The sequence below is a fragment of the Dendrobates tinctorius genome, unplaced genomic scaffold (assembly GCF_039654945.1).
Source record: "Dendrobates tinctorius isolate UK_male_01 unplaced genomic scaffold, ASM3965494v1 ptg000019l, whole genome shotgun sequence".
Lineage (NCBI taxonomy): Eukaryota > Metazoa > Chordata > Amphibia > Anura > Dendrobatidae > Dendrobates > Dendrobates tinctorius.
Window position 1 is genome coordinate 80,848,711 of NW_027361687.1, and position 15,893 is coordinate 80,864,603.

The 15,893-nt window shown below is 44.9% G+C and overlaps 1 protein-coding gene across 1 annotated transcript; it reads right to left on the reverse strand.

Annotated features, from left to right (window-relative positions):
• Positions 1-9,459: 9,459 nt before the first annotated feature.
• On the reverse strand, positions 9,460-10,407 carry LOC141082661 (olfactory receptor 12D1-like). The gene has a single exon (XM_073566612.1). It carries the CDS (start codon positions 10,405-10,407, stop codon positions 9,460-9,462), a length of 948 nt encoding a protein of 315 aa, XP_073422713.1.
• Between the last annotated feature and the right edge of the window lie 5,486 nt (positions 10,408-15,893).

Sequence of the window (15,893 nt, forward strand, 5' to 3'; positions counted from 1 at the left end):
GATTTGGCCTTCCGGAACATCGCATCATATGTGACCTACCCACCCGGTGGAATTCAACGTTACATATGTTGGAGCGGTTGTGTGAGCAGCAGGCAGCAGTCATGGAGTACCAGCTGCATCAGGCGCAAACAAGTCGCACTGTGCGCCGTTCACACTTCAGCACCATTGAGTGGGCCTCTATGAAGGACATCTGCCTCGTTTTGCGTGCCTTCGATGAATCCATGCGGATGGCGAGTGCAGATGATGCACTAGTCAGCATGACTGTCCCCCTTATCTGCCTGCTTCAACAAACACTAAGGGATGAGGTTTCGGAAGAGGTGGAGGATGAGGAGTTCCAAATGCCATCTGCTTCTGGACAGTCTGCGCTACGTGTTTCCTCACAAAGGCCTAGGCAGGGGACACTTTGTGAGGAGGATGAGGAGGAGTCGATGGAGGAGGAAGACATCTCTCCAGAGGAGGGAGGTACACAAACCTCTAATCAGTATGTACAGCGAGGGTGGGGTGATGCAGAGCAGGCCGAGGTCACGCCTCAAACAGGGGACAGCGGTTCTTTGGCAGTTGGGAGTCTGCAGCACATGGTTGATTTCATGCTGCAGTGCCTGAGAAACGACCGCCGCATCGCCCACATTCTCGTCTCGGCTGATTATTGGGTGTACACCCTCCTAGATCCTCGCTACCGGGACAGCGTACAAAGGCTCATACCAACGTTGAACCGGGAGCGTAAACTGCGGGAGTACGAAGAGTCACTGGTGCAGTCCATAATGTTTTCCATTCCACCCGACAGCATTGTTGCTAGTGCTTTACAAAGCAGCTCTGTGCGTCGAGGCAGTGGAGGAAACTCTGCACAAAGAGGGAGCAGAGGCAGCGCCGCAGCACAAGGCAAGACCACTATGGCCCAAATGTGGCAAAGTTTTGTGTGTCCACCACAATTGTCTACACCATCAGCGACGCCTCGAGTCAGCAGGAGGCAACGCTTCCGTCAGATGGTGTCAGACTACATGTCTTGCCCTGTCACTGTACTCCCAGATGGCTCTTCCCCCTTCAAGTTTTGGGTCTCTAAGCTGGATACATGGCCAGAGCTTAGCCAGTATGCATTGGAGGTGCTGGCTTGCCCTGCTGCCAGTGTATTATCGGAACGTGTCTTTAGTGCCGCAGGTGGTGTACTAACAGACCGTCGCACGCGACTATCTTCCGATAATGTTGACCGGCTGACTTTTCTGAAAATGAACAAGGCCTGGATCTCCAAAGACTTTGCCATTCCTCTTACACACTAAATTAGTGGTTGGCAACTGTATCCAGGTCTGCTGGTGTGTTCATTTTTCTACCACCTGAACTATAATCCCTGTGCTTCAACACAGCCAGTTGTCGCTCAGATGTGTCGTCTGCACAGAGAAACACACTAGCTCCTGTGTTAGTGGGGTTCAGTAACGCCAGCTGATCCCCTGCTGTGTGGACGGCAAAGTCACCAGCTCCATCAACATTCAAACCACTACTGATTTTTAACCGTGCCCAACTTAGGTCTCTGGCTCCACTGTCTCTACTATTTCCCCTGACCTCCAACCCCGCCATCTACATCTCTGAAGTGGCGTCAGCACAATCTACACTTGTTCCTGTGTTCCTGTGGCTCAGTCCCATCAGTTTATCCCCTCATGTGTGTCCGGCAAGGTCTCCTGCTCTGTCCACATTCCCATAACCAGTAGTGGGAATGAGTACAGAGCTGGCGAACTTGCCGGACAAACATCAGGGGATCAACTGACGGGACTGAGCACCAGTAACACAGGAACAAGTGTAGATTGTGCTGACGCCACTTCAGAGATGTAGCTGGCGGGGTTGGAGGCCAGGGTAAATAGTAGAGACAGTGGAGCCAGAGGCCTAAGTGGAGCATGGTTAGAATCAGTAGTAGTCAACAACCTCCATAAAAACCGCTGCCCATTGGCCTCTGCATGCGGCATGCGTAATCCTGGGCTCCAACAGTGTCAGTTGGTGTTTAGAAGTGTCGTCTCCACAGAGCCAAACACATTCGTTCGAGTGTTAGTGGGGTTCAGCACTGCCAGCTGTTCCCCTGCTGTGGAGATGGCAAGTCTCCTGCTGCCTCCACCTGTCAAAATCCAGTAGGCCCCAGCCTGCTCCACGCCTGATCCTGGGCTCCAACAGCGTCAGTTGGTGTTCAGAAGTGTCATCTCCACAGAGCCAAACACATTCGTTCGAGTGTTAGTGGGGTTCAGCACTGCCAGCTGTTCCCCTGCTGTGGAGATGGCAAGTCTCCTGCTGCCTTCACCTGCCAAAAGCAACAGGCCCCAGCCTGCTCCTCGCCTAATCCTGGGCTCCAACAGCATCAGTTGGTGTTCAGAAGTGTCGTCTCCACAGAGCCAAACACATTCGTTCGAGTGTTAGTGGGGTTCAGCACTGCCAGCTGTTCCCCTGCTGTGGAGATGGCAAGTCTCCTGCTGCGTACACCTGCCAAAATCCAGTAGGCCCCAGCCTGCTCCACGCCTGATCCTGGGCTCCAACAGCGTCAGTTGGTGTTCAGAAGTGTCATCTCCACAGAGCCAAACACATTCGTTCAAGTGTTAGTGGGGTTCAGCACTGCCAGCTGTTCCCCTGCTGTGGAGATGGCAAGTCTCATGCTGCCTTCACCTGCCAAAAGCAACAGGCCCCAGCCTGCTCCTCGCCTAATCCTGGGCTCCAACAGCGTCAGTTGGTGTTCAGAAGTGTCATCTCCACAGAGCCAAACACATTCGTTCGAGTGTTAGTGGGGTTCAGCACTGCCAGCTGTTACCCTGCTGTGGAGATGGCAGTCTCTCCTGCTGTCTCCGCATTCCAAAGACAGTAGGCCTCTGCCTACACCCTCCTATTTCCTGGGCTTCAACACAGCCAGTTGTAGCTCGGAAGTGCCGTCCACACGGAAAGAGACACTTGCTCCCGTGTCTCAGTGGGGTTCAGTAACGTCAGCTGATCCCCTGCTGTGTGGATGGCAGTCTCTCCTGCTGTCTCCACATTCCAAATACAGTAGGCCTCTGCCTACACCCTCCTATTTCCTGGGCTTCAACACAGCCAGTTGTAGCTCGGAAGTGCCGTCCACACGGAAAGAGATACTTGCTACCGTGTCTCAGTGGGGTTCAGTAACGTCAGCTGATCCCCTGCTGTGTGGATGGCAGTCTCTCCTGCTGTCTCCACATTCCAAATACAGTAGGCCTCTGCCTACACCCTCCTATTTTCTGGGCTTCAACACAGCCAGTTGTAGCTCGGAAGTGCCGTCCACACGGAAAGAGACACTTGCTCCCGTGTCTCAGTGGGGTTCAGTAACGTCAGCTGATCCCCTGCTGTGTGGATGGCAGTCTCTCCTGCTGTCTCCACATTCCAAATACAGTAGGCCTCTGCCTACACCCTCCTATTTCCTGGGCTTCAACACAGCCAGTTGTAGCTCGGAAGTGCCGTCCACACGGAAAGAGACACTTGCTCCCGTGTCTCAGTGGGTTTCAGTAACGTCAGCTGATCCCCTGCTGTGTGGATGGCAACTAGTTATGGGAATGTGGACAGAGCAGGCGACATTGCCGGACACACATCAGGGGATTAACTGACCGGACTGAACACCTGTAACACAGGAACAAGTGTGGATTGTGCAGACGCCACTTCGGAGCTGTAACTGGCGGGGTTGGAGGACAGGGGAAATACGAAAATCAGTGAAGCCACAGGCCTAAGTGGAGCTTGGTTAAAATTAGTAGAAGTCTACAACCGATCTTAAAATTTCTTCAATGCAGCCTCAGCCTGCTCCGTGCTTGGCACTTCCGAGCAACAACTGGCTGTGTTGAAGCCCAGGGACGTCTTCACAGAGTAAAACACTAGCTCCTGTGTTTGTGAGGTTCAGTAACATCAGCTGTTCCCCTGCTGTTTTGATGGCAATCTGTCCTGCTGCCTCCCAATTGACAGCACATCAGGCCTCAGCCTGCTAAGTGCTTGTCCCTGGGCTCCAACATCGCCAGTTGCTGCTCATAACTGACTTTGGCACGGGTACTCCCTCCTGCCCAGCTTGGTTCCAGCCCTGCCTACTGTTTCCGGGAAGTGTCAATGTCAGTTTGCCACCCCAAGTTGCCATGTCGTGTTGCGGTTGGGTTAGCCGATGCTAGGGTGCCAGCAGTTTAGGTGCTTCCTATGTGGACTACGGGTTCTGGTAAGAAAGGCTTGTTCCGTAGTGCCAGTAGGACAAGCACCCCCTGTAGGACTGTGTGATTCGGTAACTGCACTGTCAGCTGGTCCTCGCTATTTCCATTTGCTCTTGCAGCTTATGCTACCCCTCCGGGTTCCAGCACCGTCAGCTGGTTCTCGTCAGAGCCTTTGGCCTAGGTGCCTCCATCTCGGTATCCGAGTTCCGGCAACGTCTGCTGGTCCTTGGTAGTGCTTTGTAGCACAGGTACCTCCTGCTTAGTAACCGGGTTCCAGCACCGTCAGCTGGTCCTCGGTAGTGCCATTGGCTCTTGTTCCTTCTGCTGCCCCTCCGGGTGCCAGTACCGTCAGCTGGTTCAAGAGGACAAAGAACAGGAAGACAACCACCAAGATGCAGAACAACAAGAGAGAGAAGACAAAGAAGCATAAAAAAACAAAGCAGAAGAACATTAAGCATAAGACTAATACTCTGAGCAAATGATATTATCTTATTTATAAGCAGAAGAAGACTAAGCAGTGTATGGGGGTGAGTCCGTTCCTCCTCGTGGTGCCCCTGGAAAAGGCCTGCTGCTGCAGGCCAAACTGAACGCGGACAAATCCTGTTGTAAATCTTTTGTGACAGGCAGAACGGAAGGTGTAAACTTCTAACTTTTCTAGATAACAACTACAGGAATGCCTGACACAAACAAGAATATGATGAAGAAGAATAGGAAGAAGATGAAGAAGTTGAATATGTAGAATAATAATTGTTGAATAAGAAGAATATGAAGAATGTAAGAAAAGGAAGAAGAAGAAGAATGTAAAAAAAGGAAGTAGAAGAATTTAAAAAAAGGAAGAAGAAGAAGAATGTAAAAAAAGGAATAAGAAGAAGAATGTAAAAAAAGGAAGTAGAAGAATGTAAAAAAAGGAAGAAGAAGAAGAAAGAAGAAGAAAGAAGAAAGAAGAAGAAGACATACATGTCTGGCAAAATATAAATGAGGCTAACATAGTCAATATCTTTGTAACCAGTCCTAACGTCTTTAAAAAAAAAGTTTAATTCCTGCTATTCCATTTGATTGGGCTAAACCTCTATGGCTTTAATGTCTCCTCCACCTCCCACAATACATTCTACATTATTCTTAGTTGTTTTTCTTCATGTAGAATTAACCTACAAGGAAAGAAAGGGTTTTTTTTAATTCCGATATTTTGGCCCCATTGACTTGCATTGGTTCCCGGTATCGGAATCGGCGATACCGATACTTTTTTTTAAGATCGGCCGATCCATTCCGATCCGATATTTTCAAGTATCGGCTGGTATCGCTCAACTCTAATTACTACACAACAGACCAATAGTATTTTTTGCCAGAGAGTAAGACCTTATGCAGCAGAACAGAGCGATAGGATTTTTTGTCACAGAACTAGATTTTTATGCAGCAGAATGACAGGATATTATATCAGAGAACAGAGCAATGGATTATTGTTGCCACAGAGCTACAGTCTTTTATAGCACAGACCATGAGGCCATTTGACAATCTCAAATTCATCATAAATGTTGCACATTCAGATTCATGTTCAATTTCACAAGCATTTTTACTCAAAGTCAGCAAAATTCGGTCATAGTTCAGTAAATCATTGTGTTTCCACTAATGCTTTTGTTATTACCTTAGCTAGGATAGTGGTGCTGTATGATGAGCAGATGGATGAGGAGACATGTTTGATGATGGGAAGGGGGTGTAGAGAGGCTAGAGGAGCGGCACGCTCTTTTCTTTTTTTTCCCATAAACTTTATGTGTGTTGATTCCTGCAGCCAATCAGGGCACAGAAACCATCCACAATGTCATGACACAAGGTCTTCTCTGATTGGCTGCTGAAGTTACATGTCCCTGGCCATATAAAAAATGGATATCTTGTTTTGCTGGTGCCTTTTTCTCAGTGTCACAGTGCAGATAAGCTGCTCCTGCTAGTGCTGCAAGTGAAATTTTCAGTAAGCTAGATAGGATCCTGTCCTGTGTGAAATCGATCTTCCAACCTCTAACTAGATTGTTCTAAAACTGTGTTGCAGTCTTAGGATGCCCCATTTTCTAATCCAAAGAGCTCCTCGGAATGTCCTAGCATTTGTTCACTGTTCCCCTGGAACTCAATATGGTGTGAGGAAGGAAAATAAGGATGAGAATTAAGTGATCCAGACTGTTGGCTGGGATGACTGGTCCATATGGAAGACTGGGTGATGCGGGAAAGCAAACTGGAAGCATTATCTGCTATCCAACCGACCACTTTTTTGCACTGGTGTTGCTTCAGAAGTGGTTTCTTGTGCCTCCATGAAAAGTGGGGCAGAAAGCTATGTGTCATGAAGGGGCATGTTTTTTATGTTCCAGCAACAGACATAGTCGCACCTGCCCCACTTCCTTGGCATATGTGCACATCACCATCTTTCACTTCCCTGTCTCTTACCACATACCTTACGTATTTACTAATTGTTAGGCCTCTGGAAACCAAGTTTATTTTTAATTTAAAAAATTTGGTTACCTGCAGCAGGCAAGCGCTTTTTTGGAGTTTAGTACCACCAGAGCACATAGCTGGTAAAACTGTATGGACGACTAATTGAATCCAGAAAAATGTTTTGAACGTTTTAGGAATTTTATATACCACTATAATGTAACACTAAGCTGCATGTTAAAGTCTATGTATAAATAATCAAATCCAGAAAAAAATGTACATTTTTTTTATTGGAGTTTTATAAACCACTGTAATGTAACACTAACCATGTTAAAATGTATGGATAACTAATTGAAACCAGAAAAATAATTTAACTTTTTTTGGAGTTTTATATACCACCGTAATGTGACACAAACCATGTTAAACTGTATGGATGACCATTTGAATCCAGAAAAGAATTTGTGATTTTTTTTGAGGGGGGCTTTTATATGTAACAATAAGCACGTTAAACTATATCGATGACAATAGAGTAATTTCTTCACCTCAACAAAAAAGAATGTGGTCATGTGCAGCAGCTATATACAGTCATGGCCAAAAGTATTGACACCCCTGCAATTCTGTCAGATAATATTCAGTTTCTTCCTGAAAATGATTGCAAACACAAATTCTTTGGTATTATTATCTTCATTTAATTTGTCTTAAATGAAAAAACGCAAAAGCGAATGAAGCAAAAAGCAAAACATTGATCATTTCACACAAAACTCCAAAAATGGGCCGGACAAAAGTATTGGCACCCTCAACCTAATACTTGGTTGCACAACCTTTAGCCAAAATAACTCCGACCAACCGCATCCGGTAACCATCAATGAGTTTCTTACAATGCTCTGCTGGAATTTTAGACCATTCTTCTTTGGCAAACTACTCCAGGTCCCTGATATTTGAAGGGTGCCTTCTCCAAACTGTCATTTTTAGATCTCTCCACAGGTGTTCTATGGGATTCAGGTCTGGACTCATTGCTGGCCACCTTAGAAGTCTCCAGTGCTTTCTCTCAAACCATTTTCTAGTGCTTTTTGAAGTGTGTTTTGGGTTATTGTCCTGCTGGAAGACCCATGACCTCTGAGGTAGACCCAGCTTTCTCACACTGGGCCCTAAATTATGCTGCAAAATTTGTTGGTAGTCTTCTGACTTCATAATGCCATGCACACGGTCAAGCAGTCCAGTGCCAGAGGCAGCAAAGCAACCCCAAAACATCAGGGAACCTCCGCCATGTTTGACTGTAGGGACCATGTACTTTTCTTAGAATTTACAGGAGAAAAAAGAGGCATTCAATGTTGATGCTTTTGCCCTAAAAGCTCTACTTTTGTCTCATCTGACCAAAGAACATTCTTCCAAAATGTTTTAGGCTTTTTCAGGTAAGTTTTGGCAAACTCCAGCCTGGCTTTTTTATGCCTCTTGGTAAGAAGTGGAGTCTTCCTGGGTCTCCTACCATACAGTCCCTTTTCATTCAGATGCCGACGGATAGTACGGGTTGACACCGTTGTACCCTCGGACTGCAGGGCAGCTTGAACTTGTTTGGATGTTAGTGGAGGTTCTTTATCCAACATCCGCACAATCTTGCGTTGAAATCTCTTGTCAATTTTTCTTTTCCGGCCACATCTAGGGAGGTTAGCCACAGTGCCATGGGCTTTAAACTTCTTGATGACACTGCGCACGGTAGACACAGGAACATTCAGGTCTTTGGAGATGGACTTGTAGCCTTGAGATTGCTCATGCTTCCTCACAATTTGGTTTCTCAAGTCCTCAGACAGTTCTTTGGTCTTCTTTCTTTTCTCCATGCTCAATGTGGTACACACAAGGACACAAGACAGAGGTTGAGTCAACTTTAATCCATGTCAACTGGCTGCAAGTGTGATTTAGTTATTGCCAACACCTGTTAGGTGCCACAGGTAAGTTATAGGTGCTGTTAATTACACAAATTAGAGAAGCATTACATGATTTTTCGAACAGTGCCAATACTTTTGTCCACCCTCTTTGTTATGTTTGGTGTGGAATTATATCCAATTTGGCTTTAGGACAATTCTTTTTGTGTTTTTTCATTTAAGACAAATTAAATGAAGATACTAATACCAAAGAATTTGTGTTTGCAATCATTTTCAGAAAGAAACTGAGTATTATCTGACAGAATTGCAGGGGTGTCAATACTTTTGGCCATGACTGTATTTAGCAATGGACTGCAAAGCCCTAAGCCCTGCATAGAGGCTGTATTCTGCCACTCTCCCTGCTTCTGCATCTGTCCCTAGGCTAAATACAGAATGTATCTGATACAATCAGCAAAGCTGGAATTGCACTTAGAAAGACGGTTAGTATGATGGTTCAGTATCAGCACCAGAATCAACACTAGAACTCTAAATAGTTAAACTGTGTGCGCGCGCACACGGGCCTGAATTACTGCTCTCTCCCTCCAATCAAAAGTGTCCCACAGCTGTTCAATGGCTTAAGTGTGCTGAGAGTGTCGGTGCCTGTCCTTTTATAACCTTTTATTAGGTCATGGCCAGCCAAGCACAGTAATGCCAACGTGCTTACTGTCTGTGTAACAGGCGCCAAACATGCGGGGTGGGGATTCAAGCTTCAAATCTGAGCACCAGAAAATGCTTGACGAGTGCCGAGCACATCCGATCACCCAGATACTTGAGTGATATTCGAGTATCACCGAGCACGTTCGTTCATCACTAATTATTTCCTATCATGCATTTATTATGCCAACTTTATGAGTAGGTCCACAGGTGAAAGTATGGCTAAGACTTCTTAGCGATTCACAACTATTATTCAAGCAAAACTTAACTTTATCAGGTTGAAATCTTTTGCATATTATTCAGAAGTGTCAATAACATTTTACACAATGTTCTTTTCGAGCCAATACCCTGTAAAAAGACTTCTTCACATCTTTGTTTCTTAGTGTGTAAATAAGAGGATTTACTGCTGGGGTAATAACTGTGACCAATATGGCACTCATTCTGTCTTGTTCTAATGAGTTCTGCGTGGTCGGTCCTAGATACATACACAGGGCTGTCCCAATATATAGAAAAACAACCGTAATGTGAGAAGTACAAGTGGAGAAGGCTTTCCTTCTCTCCTGCCTAGATCGAATTTTCAAAAGATGGCTTGCAATGTAAAAATAGGACATAGTGATCAATAAAAATGTACTGACAGCCACAAGAGCAAAAATGCCCGACACTAGAAGTTCACTTTGCTTTGTATTTGCACAAGCCAGTTTTATTACAGGTTTTATGTCACAATAGAAATGTGTAACTTGCTTTTTGTTACAATAAGGCAACCTAAAAGTAATAATGGTTTGCAATAAAGAATATATGAAACCAATGAGCCAACAGCTAGAGGCCAACTGGATGCAAGATGTTCTTCCCATAAGGACATGATATCTAAGAGGGTTACAAATGGCAACATATCTATCGTAAGACATTGCAGAAAGAAGAAGAGCCTCAGTGCTGCCCAGAAAGTGGAAAAAGTGGAGTTGAGCTATGCAACCAAAGACTGATATCATCTTATCATCTAGAAGTAATCCCGAGAGCATCTTGGGCACAGTGGTAGTTGAATAGAAGACATCCAAAAATGAAAGATTACCCAAGAAAAAATACATTGGTTTGTAAAGAGACTGTTCGATAATAATGAGAAGAACAATGCTGAGGTTTCCTGATAAATTAAATAAATAAAACATGAGAAAAATTATGAAAAGGAAGATTTGAAGGTCTGGAACATCAGTGATGCCCAAAAGAATGAAACCATCTATGGAAGTCCAGTTGTGTATTTTCATTTCTGCATGTCTCAAAATCGACATTAGAGCTCAAACCGTATGTGACTTTGACATTCACTTCAAGAGGAAAGAGATTGATTTTAGTTTATCATATTAAATATTAAAATATATGCAAAAAACTCACGTTAACCAGTTCTCAATGACCTTACTGTGGATTGTGCCTATTTTTCTCCAGCACTTACCATTATCAACTACATTTAAGTTCCAGAATTGAAAAAAACTACTTAATGCTATTGTAATATATCAACATAATGGAGGATAAGCTACCTTTGCACTACATAAATAATATTAAGTCATGTTCACAATTATAGCAAAAGGGCAAGGCTTCTCCTATATAATAAACCTACTGTAATCTGTAGAAATTTCTCTGAGATATAACTGGGTTCAGGGCTGGAGCAATATGGTTTAAAAAAAAGGGAATAATTGGCTGGAGGGTTGCTCAATAAAGTAAAAATATTTCTCGAAAATAGCTGGAACTCTCATATTAAAAGATGTTGATGCTCCAAATGTATTGGAAAATTTCTAATCATTTATATAAAGGATAGAGAAATCATCTGGGAACAAATCTTTATATAACGAGGTCCCTAAAGAAATTATCTGTAAGCCACAAAAAAGTAGTGATTAAAACAAAGAGAAAATGTACAGATTTCATACAGAAGCAAAAACACTCAGATCAAAATAGGAAGAATTATAAGTATCAGTACAATGGAAATAGTTAAGGCCTCCATACAGTGGGTTTAGCCAGCAGTCTAATGAGTACTGGGGCCCCGAAATGTTTCCAATCAGTTATGTTAGATTAGTGTGAGGCAGTGTTACAGCTGGGGGTGCTGTGTGTTCCCCAGGATACGCACGGAGGGATATTGAGGCTATGGTAATGTATTGCGGTCACAGGCGTAGCTGGGATTGCAATGGTGAAGCAGTGACCTATGTCACAGGTAGGAGTCACAGTTTAGTCTCCCCAGGATATGTACGGAGGTGCATGAAGGCCATAGGTGTGCATGGCAGTCATGGGTGTAGCTTTGACTGCAATGCAGACTGATAATAAAAGTAATTCTTGGACATCTTAGTGTCCAAGGCAGAGGTACGGAAAACCTGCTCTGGATGTTGTGTTTGAAGCAGACTGCAGGACCGGTATGGACTTGGGCTGAAATTCAACCCTGGCATTTGAAATCACACAGGCCCATGTTGTCCTCATTCCCGAGAACAAGATGGGGATTTGAGTACCAAAATTGACCTTTCTGATAAGTAAATTTATTTCAAAGAACAGGTGTAAATCAAATGTAGTGATATCAAGGGGCCCCCTGGAATGGCACACTGATTATAACCCTACACAAATCTACAATAATAATACATATAAATATAACACAAAGGTCCTTAAGCGCTTCAACTAGGGATACCCGGGGATCTATGACTATGGTACCTTTAACCTGAGGTGAGTCTCCACTTAGCACATAGATTGCATAGGCTGCAGCCAGTCCCAAATCTTCGGTGCCAATCAGTTGCAGCAATACAAGGTTCAATTTGTATGATGCAATACATTTCAACTGAATGTGTGTCCAGCTGAAGTATTTGCTGGTGTCGGAAACCCCTGTCTAAAAGGAGTGAGAACCAGTAATATGGGTGATAGGGACAGGCACGAGGACTATGGGAAAGGTGGTCCTGTGCAACTGACCAGTGTCACAACAGACTGTGACGTAGCTGGTGGCACCTGGTTCATGATAAGCACTGCTCCTGATGTATTATGGGAGGTGGGGAAAGTGTTATTCACTGCCTATGAGGATGATGGGAAAGTGTTACCTAAAGCCTGTAAGGATGATTGGAGTGTACTATCCCTAGCCTGTCATAGCGGCATGAAAGTGTTATTTTCAGCCTATCAGGGTGAAGGGAAAGTTGTCCCCACAGCCTGCCGGCATGGTGTGAAAGTAGTGCGCCCAGACTGTACAGATGATGGCAAAATGTTGTCCACTGTCTGTCATGATGGTAGGAAAGTGTTGCCCACAACCTGTCAGGATGATGGAAAAAAGTGTTACCCATTGTCTGTCAGAATGGTGCGAAAGTGTCACTTACAACCTGTCGGGGTGATGAGAAAGTGTTATGCGCAGCTTTTCAGGATGATGGGAAAGCAATGGAAAGTGTTATCCCAATCCTGTCATGGTGGTGGGAAAGAAGAAGATACTTTTTTTTCTATTAGTGATAATCCATCCATATGATATCTGGCTCCCCCGGAAGAAGCTGGATGCGAAACGCACGTCAGGGTGAGGAGGGACGTGCAATTCTCTGTGTTACTGCTGCCTTCACCGTTAGGCTATGTGCCCATGTTGCGTTTAAATCCGGACACCGAAAACCGGACTCCTTCCCAGAAATCGCGCGTTTTTTTAGCGTGATTTTACCTCGATTTTGCCGCGATTTTTGCGTGCGATATTCAAGCACTTTCCAAGCGATTTGAAGCATCGCTTGGAATGTGATTGACAGGTTGGTCACACTTGTCAAACATAGTGTTTGACAAGTGTGACCAGGTTTTTACTATTGAGGCCGCCTATGCAGCATCAATAGTAAAAGAAAGACTGTAAAAAATAATTAAAAAATAAAAAATCGGGGTATATTTACCTTCCGGCGTCCCGCGCTGCATTCCCGGGCCTCAGCGTTCCCAGCGATGCCTTGCGAGACCTGTGATGACGTTGGTCTCGCGTTGCTATAGCGATCTCACGAGACCACTAGAGTAACGCGAGACTACGTCATCACAGGTCCTTGCAGCAAGGCATTACTGGGAACGCTGAGGCCCGGGAAGGCAGCGCGGGACGCCGGAAGGTAAATATACCCCAATATTTTATTTTTTATTCTTTTTTTTACAGGGGTATGGTACCCAGGGCCTGGAGGACAGTCTCCTCTCCTCCACACCGTGGGTACCAACCGCACATGAGACACTTAACTTCCCGCATGGTGGGCATAGCCACATGCGGAAAGTAAGCGATTCTCATGCATTCCTATGGGTGCGGAATCGCAGCAATTCTTTGTGATTCCACACAAAAGAATGAGCATGCTGCGATTTTTTCTGCGATGCGTTTCAGCAGCGGAAAAAAGCGCAGCATTAGCACAGCATGTGCGGAATGCCATAGGATTGCATGGGGGGCGTTCTGAACAAGATTTTTAAACGTTTTCGCAGCGTTTTCGTGCCGAAAATCACAGCAAAAACGCTTAAAAATCGCATCGTGGGCACACAGCCTTAATCTGCGTTCCCTGGTAATGTGCCTTAATTTCTTCCATTTATTTTGGATGTATAGCGATATATTATGGACTGATTATGGGATGAAATTAGTATTGGTGTATGAGCTGCTGGATATTTAGCACGCATTGCAGGTCTCCCATAATGTTAGGCACTTTTGATTAATTGGTTTAATCTTGTTACAATATTAACCCCTTTCTGCCATATGACATACTATCCCGTCAATGTGCCCTGGGGCTTAATTCCCAGGGACGGGATAGTACATCATAGCGATCAGCGAGCACCGCTGATTGCGGCCGGGCGTCAACTGATTATCACAGCTGACACCCGGCACTATGTGTCCGGGGCAGTCACGGACTGCCCCGACACATTAACCCCTGGCACACTGCGATCAAACACAATCGCAGTGTACCGCGGGTTTAGGGAAGCATCGGCAGGGAGGGGGCTCCCTCTGTGCTTCCCTGAGCCCCCCAGAGCAGCGCGATGTGCAGCGCTGCTCCGGGGGCCTCCTTCCCTGCAGGTCCCCGGATCCAAAATGGTGATGGGGACCTTCGGGGGCCTGCAGGGAGCCTGCTTCCTCATACCTGCAAAGCGCATCCATGAGGAAGCCTTCTGCACTGCCTGTGACAGATCGCTGATCTGTGATGTGACAAATCAGTGATCTGTCACATGACAGTGATGTCCCCCCTGGGACAATGTAATAAAGTTAAAAAAAGTGTAAAAATAATTTATAAAAAATCGCTTAATAAATAAAAAAAAAATTCCCTAATAAATTCATTTTTTGGAAATGAAAAAAAAAAGTACTCATATTTGGTATCGCCACGTCTGTAACGACCCGCCCTATAAAACTGTCCCATTAGTTAACCCCCTTAGGGAACCCCTTTAAAAATAAAAAACAAAGCAAAAAATAATGCTTTTTTATCATACTGCCAAACAAAAAGTGATTAGGGTTAGGGGTGTGTTGGGGTTAGGGTTGGAGTTAGAATTGGGGGGTTTCCACTGTTTGGGCACATCAGGTGCTCTTCAAACGCAACATGGTCTCTGATCTGAATTCCAGCCAATTCTGAGTTGAAAAAGTCAAATGGTGCTCCTTCGCTTCCAAGCTCTGCCATGTGCCCAAACAGTGTTTTACCCCCATATATGGGGTATCAGCCTACTCAGGACAAATTACACAACAACTATTGGAGTCAAATTTCTCCTGTTACCCTTAGGAAAATAAAAAATTGGGGGCAATAATATCATTTTTGTGAAAAAAAATATGATTTTTTTATTTTCATGCCCGGGCGTTATAAACTTCTGTGAAGCACTTGGGGATTCAAAGTGCTCACCACACATCTAGATAAGTTCCGTGGAGGGTCTAGTTTCCAAAATGGGGTCACTTATGGGGAGTTTCAACAGTTTAGGCACATCAGAGGCTCTCCCAACACGACATGACACCCGCAGACCATTCCATCAAAGTCTGCATTCCAAAACGTCACTCCTTCCCTTCCGAGCCCTGACGTATTAACGTACTCAGGACAAATTGGACCCCAAAAGTTGTTGTCCTATTTGTCCTGTTACCATTGGGAAAATGAACAAATTGGGGACTAAAAGATCATATTTGTGGAAAAAATATGATTTTTTTATTTTCACACCCAGGCATTATAAACTTCTGTAAAGCCCTTGGGGGTTCAAAATGCTCGCCACACATCTAGATAAGTTCCTTGGGGGGGTCTAGTTTCCAGAATGATGTCATTTGTGGGGGGTTTCCACTGTTTTGGTACATCAGGGGCTTTCCAAACGCGACATGGTGTCTGATCTCAATTCCAGCCAAAAAAGTCAAATGGCGCTGCTTCCCTTCCGAGCTCTGCCATGCGCCCAAATAGTCGTTTACACCCACATATGGAGTATCAGCATACTCAGGACAAATTGCACAATAACTTTTAGGGTCCTGTTACCCTTGGGAAAATAAAAATTGGGGGTGAAAAGATCATTTTTGTGGAAAAAAAATATGATTTTTTAATTGTAGGGCTGTACGTTATAAACTTCTGTGAAGCCCTTGGGGGTTCAAAGTTCTCACCACATATCTAGATAAGTTCCTTGAAGGGTCTAGTTTCCAAAATGGGGTTACTTGTGGGGGGTTTCCACTGTTTACATCAGGGGCTCTCCAAACGTGACATGGCGTCCGATCTGAATTCCAGCCAATTTTGCATTGAAAAAGTCAAACGGCGCTCCTTCGCTTCTGAGCTCTGCCGTGAGCCGAAACAGTGGTCCCCCCACATAT

Excerpts from the sequence above, each read along its gene's own strand:
- LOC141082661 (XM_073566612.1), bottom strand. The coding sequence starts at position 10,407 with ATGAAAATACACAACTGGACTTCCATAGATGGTTTCATTCTTTTGGGC.